Genomic DNA, 6,000 nt, shown 5'->3' with positions numbered 1-6,000 from the left:
TCATTCATTTTTCGAATCTTTTAATGAAATCTTTTAATTTCAAAACAATCAAATAGTTTCCAGACCTTCAAAACTTAAAAAATATAATAAAGCTATTTTCCTAAAAATATAAATACATCCTATGTTTCAAAAACTTTCCAAATTTTTAAAAATATTTAAAATCGAGTAAAATTTTGGTTTGAATTCAGAGACTCTCTTAAATTTTCTCAAATAACTTGCAACTTGTTCGGACGGCGGTTCGAGGCTCTCTTTGGTTCGATCGAACCTCTGCCCGGAGCTCTGCCGGCTGTGCGGAACGCTAAAAGAGTAAAAACCAGCGACAAACAACACAGAAATCGAATCGAACCCAACACGAACCCAACAACAGCTGACGACGCAACTGAAAACGGAACGGGCGCGCGACTGTCGGCAATCCGAAAGATAGCCAAATATTATTGTTCAGATACTCAGATACACTCAGATACACGAGTCGAGTGATTCGAAATCAGTGCGGTTCTCCGATTCGGTGTGAAAGCGCCATATGAAATAAATTCGAAACAAAAATCCAGAGCAATTGAAAATTCAATGAAATCAAATTTTTAACACAAAAAAAAGGGAATTAAACTCTGATGCGAGAATTTCATCAGATGTTGTAAAGAAAATATTTACGAAAAATATAAAATAAATATTAAAAAAGTGGCCCACCGAGCGCTGAAAAATCCAACCGATCGATCGGTAAAGGACTTTCGATTTCGTTGCGGTTACGACGGGTGTGTGCTATATAGCGGTGATGATAAAGCGCCGGAGTGTATAAACTTGATTACAAAAAAACACCAACAACAATCCGACGGAAACAACAGTAGCAACATCAGCAGCCGGGGAGCATCATCATAGACATACAAACAAAAAAAAAACAACAACAACAATAAAAAGCACAATATATGTACTTATATATTCTCGTACGCACCCGAGATATATAAACCAAAATTAATACAACAAAAAATATTTATAAAAAATTAAAAAAAAAAATAAAAACAAAAAAAAAGAAAACCGATCAATTCAACGATTCTCGTGTCCGCGATTGTGATTGTATGTTGCAGATACATGCATGTTGTATATACGAATAGCCGACTGTTGCGACGACTTTTCTATATAATCGGCTAGTGCACTAATACAGACGAAAGGTGCACAGATACATAGCCAGATGCGGGTATATACGTGTATGCATATATCTAGCCAAAGTAGAAGATATATCTATGCGTATAAGCTGAACGCGGCAGCGGCGCACTCTGCTCTGTTTTTTTCTTTTATAATTACTTTTGTCTAAAATTAGAAGACGTGTGTGTGTGTGTCGGCGAGCGGTGTGTGCGGTGTCAGAGTGTGCGTATCCCGTCTACGGCAATATCGACGTGTTGGTATCCCCATACCCGTACCCGTACCCGTACCCGTGCCCGCATCCGTATCCGTACCAGTACCCGTACCCGTATCCGTGCCCTCTCCCCCTTGCCACAGTGCATATCACCGTATCCGTGTGCGCGAGTCCGTGTCTGCTATATCGCACATCATCATCAACCTCATCATCATCGTCGCCATCGTTGACGACGTCGTCTTCGTCAGAGATCAGAGACAAGAGGCGAATTCCGCCACAGTGTGTGTGTGTGCCAGAAAACACTCGTCGCCAGTGAATCAGACTACGTACGACTACGACTACGACTACGGCTACGGCTATATAGATCGCGTATACGGCCAGGCCAGACAAACATTATCGTATATCTCTTGAGGCTCGAGGATTACAATTACAACGCCAGCAACATCATCAGCAACAGCAACAGCAACACCAACAGCAACATCTAAAAGCGTTCAGTACACACGACCAATCGGCTGGCCGAAGCTAAAACCGAATCCCAAATCCGAACCAAAATCGGCTGCCGAATCGCAAGCGGTGCGCGCGCGTGAAAAACCTCGTGAAAAAAACGCTCCAAACGCCACGCGACCTTAGGCCCGTTCGAAAAATTTTTTTGTATTTTCGGGGGGGCGTGCAGCGGGGCGTGGCCGTGCGTCCAAGTGAAAAGCAGCCAGAAAAGATAATTCTATTTATTTCGGCCAAACAAAATGAGTCACCAGCATAAGGAGAATCAACAATCATCCGAATCAGCAGCAGCATCAGTAGCAACATCGCTTACAACTGGCAGCCAAGTGTTCTCATAAATTAATGCTACAAATACAGTGCGGTAGACAAATTCGAGATACATTTTCCCCCCCTGCCATCGCCATCGCCACTACTATCTCTCTCTTTCCCAATCACTCGAACTTGAACAGTCCGTCTCTTATTTCGCCTCGTCTGTCGCTCAAAATGCTACGAAACTATCGAAAGTATTTGCAGGATAAACGAAAATACGACAAGGCACAGCGACGAGGCAGCGACGGTAACATTTGTCACGATTAAAAACAAATATCTCAAGGATCGCATCATAGCAACCCCCCCAGCGTAGCAGCAGCAGCAGCAGCAACATCTCGCAACCAAATACTCGTCGTAGAACCGCGAGCAATATAAAGATCTTTGTAAATAAAGTCGGGGCAATAGCAGCAACAACTTTGGAGGACGCCATGTATGCGCAACATTTGCGCAAATGGAGTCTAAAAACAAAAAAGCAACTAATGCCATTGATATTGCTAATTATCAGCAACATGTTGCTCTATCCGACGATGATAGTTGCAGGCGCAACAGCAACAGAGCAACACCAACAGCAGCAGCAGCAACAACAAAGGTTATGGGAAGGCAGTGCCGAAGAAAGCAGCTACTATATACCACTGAGTTTGGATAATGGCAGTAGAGAAAGCAGCAGCAGCATCAGCGGCAGCAGCAGCAGCAGCAGTAGTAGTAGCAGCAACATCGACAACAATATCTTAAGTAGGCTGCTCAGCCACACCAGCAATAGTCTTAGTAGCCGTAGCAATCTTAAGTTAATGCCAGCAACAGTATTCGACGCACCAGAGCAACATGTTGCTGCCGTGCCACAACAGCAACAACAGCAGCAACAGCAGCAGTCAATGCAAAAAGTTCCAAATACGTTAATCAATAGTCAACTATATAAATTATTAAATAATGGCAAGTCCAGCGAGGCGGCGAGCAGTAAAATGCGACGTCACATTGAACCCACACATCTGCAACATCAACTGCAATTGCAACAGCAACAGCAGCAACTGCAACATCTGCAACAGGCAGGAGCGAGCAACTATAGTAGAAGAGCCGTTCCCAGCTATTTTATAGAGTCCTACGAAGTGCCAGACAGTCCGGCAGAGCAGGCGGTACGCAGTCGTCGCGACGGTGGCAACCAGCAGCGGCAACATCCTCGCATCCGGCAGCAGCAGGATAAGCGGGAGCATCGCCGGCAGCGGCAACAGCAGCGCCACCACCAGCCCCACAATCACCATCACAAGCAGAAGCAACAGCAGCAACAGCGGAGGAAGCAACACCAGCGGAAGCATCGAGGTCGCCAAGGTTCCGGGCGGTATTGCTCCGCCCGTGATCCCGCCCAGCTGGCCTTTGCGGCGCCCACCGTCTTCGAGGGCGTGTTCAAGTCGATGTCGGCGGACCGGCGGGTCAACTTCTCGGCCACTATGAAGGTGTTGAAGGTTTACAAGCAGCAGCGTGACCTTCAGCTGCCCCAGCTCGTCCGGCTGCAGTTCGCGCTGCGGAACACCAGCGGAGAGTGCGACATCTACCGGGAGCGATTGCTGCCGCGGGGCCTGCTCCGGTCCGGCAATGATCTGCAGCAAGCCTCCGATATATCCTATATGATGTTCGTGCAGCAGACTAATCCCGGCAACTTCACCATCCTCGGCCAGCCAGTCAGGGTAACGAACTCGGTGCTGGAGGCGGTCGAGATGGCTGTGAGTCCAAATTATGGTGAGTGGATTTCGATTATTTTTTATGTTTCTATATAAAATAAGGTGTTATCTTGAGATCTATTAGGTAGGTGGGGGGTTGGAAGAAAAGCCATAAAAATTATTAAACAAAGAAATTGGAGTGAAGATTTTTGCATAACATTTAACTGGATTTTGAACCACTTTACCCCTTAAGGCATTTTATGTAATTTATGCGTTCAATGAACCTACGTTTTTTAAGCTTAAAAGTATAGTTTTAAATTAAAAACTTCGGGATAGAGCTCGTCACCTACTCGGACAACCATCCTGGAAGAAACTAGTTGGGAATTATAGCGATACTATGAGGATACCTTTCTCTCTCGTAACCTTTCCTTTTGAGTGCCATCTCCCTCGGTCTTCTCCAGCGGCAGCTGCCTCTTTCTCCGGGCGGTGGCTCTTTTTCTTTTTGCCGTTGTTGTTGTTGTTGTTATTGTTGTTTAATGAAATTTAGATGCTTTTTTTTTAGCTTTTAGCTGCTGCAGCTGAATTTCTTATTTGCCAACTTCACGCTCTGCTAATATTCACCAGACCGAAATAATTTTATGCAATACACTCACACACCCATACAACTGCAGGTACACTCATACACACTCATACACGTATGTTGCACATGCGCCTGTTCGAATTGCAAGTCTTTTTGTTGCTGCTGCTGCCGCTTTTTGTTGTTTTTCTGTCCAAGTCCAAGTCCGCGTCTAGGCCTGGTCTTCTTCTGGTCTTCAGCTGGATTCTTTGTGCCTTCCTCAATTTGGTTGCTGGGCAGCACAAAAATGCTCACATCTAGAATTTATTATTGTTGCCGCTCCCGATGCGGCTGTTGCAGTTGCAGTTGCTCTGTTGCTGCTGCTCTGTTGCTAGTTGCACATTTTAATTAAATTCGCATTAACTTTGCAAGCTGGACACCCCCCTTTACCCCACCAACCATCCCCTTCTGACTCCCCCAAGTGCTGAAAAACTTTGAAAACTCATTTCTAGTTGCACTTTAAAAAATAGTATTAAACAGATACTTTTTTTAATATTTTTTTTTAGAAAAATTGCAGATTAAGTCGTGTAAAAAAGACTTTAATAAAATATAATATATATATTTTTAAGTCCTGTTTTTTACAGTGTTTTATTCTTTAGCTTTAGATTCAACTTCAACTCACAAAGTCATCGTCATTGTAGTTCTTGTTGTTGTTATTTTTATATATTCTGCTTTTGTTGTTGTTGTTGTTGGTGTCTGCATTCGACCTTTGCGGTTGGAAGACCCAACCCTAAGTTTCTTCTTCTTTAGGTTCTCCCACTGTTGTTGTTGGTGGCGGTGGTGGTGCTGCTGCTGGTGGTGGTGTTTTTGTTGTAATTATTCTTGCGTTGCGGTTCATGGAGTTTTGCGTCTGTAACGCGACTAAGTGCGATCACCCGACCCCGCCCCCACCGCCTACTGCCCCGCCTTCTCCACCACCGCCTCTGACTTTTGCCTTGCTTTTCTTTTTTTTTTTTTTTATTATTATTTGTTGTTGTTGTTGTTTTTAGATTGTCTCTCCCTCTTGGATGATGTGCTTTGTTTCATCGCGGGCGCAATTAGATTTTTAATTCATTTTCTCTCTCCTCCTCGCTCCTTTTACTTCTGCCTGTTCTTCTTCTTCTGCCGTCATGGCTCCCGCACACAGAAGGAGAGGGGAGCCTCTCCCACCTACCACCCAGTCCGCCCCACTCTCAATATGCAAGAAGAAGATAGAATCAACCCAACCCTTTCCTCGTATCTCTCTTTAAAAATCAGCTGCAATCAGCTGTTCTCTCTGCCTCTGTCCTCCTTCCTCCCTTCAGCACTCATTCATTGTCTCCATTTTCTTTTTTTTTTTTATCCCCTTCCACACCCCCCGCACCCCATTTGGGTGGTTTATTATCTGATGTTTATTTACTTTCTGTACCCGCTTCCTTCTCTTTCTCCTGGCCTGGCGGCGGATCGTTTCTCCGATTCTGAATGAACCATATAGCATTAACAGGATATTTACTTTTTGGCTCCGAGACTGATTTATTTTGACTGCAAACGCAGCAAATGCTTGGGAATCGATCGATCGATCGATCGATCGTTCCGTCCAGCTCTCTTCTGTTTGC

At 44.6% G+C, this 6,000-nt stretch overlaps 1 protein-coding gene across 5 annotated transcripts in view; it reads left to right on the top strand.

The window, feature by feature from the left end:
• The first annotated feature begins 304 nt into the window (after positions 1 to 304).
• The window catches only part of LOC6493310 (protein vein), a 33,605-nt gene continuing 27,909 nt past the window's right edge, over positions 305 to 6,000 (top strand). For all 5 annotated transcript variants that reach the window (XM_014908837.3, XM_044714868.1, XM_014908836.3 and 2 more), the window contains exon 1: positions 305 to 3,889. In XM_014908837.3, the coding sequence (XP_014764323.1) occupies positions 2,587 to 3,889 (1,303 nt within the window). In that variant the 5' untranslated portion in view covers positions 305 to 2,586. The remainder of the gene's footprint in view (positions 3,890 to 6,000) is intronic.

Source organism: Drosophila ananassae, chromosome 2R (genome assembly GCF_017639315.1).
Source record: "Drosophila ananassae strain 14024-0371.13 chromosome 2R, ASM1763931v2, whole genome shotgun sequence".
NCBI classification, from domain to species: Eukaryota; Metazoa; Arthropoda; class Insecta; order Diptera; family Drosophilidae; genus Drosophila; species Drosophila ananassae.
The sequence above is the reverse complement of the archived record's forward strand: the minus strand, read 5'-3'. Positions and strand labels throughout refer to the sequence as shown.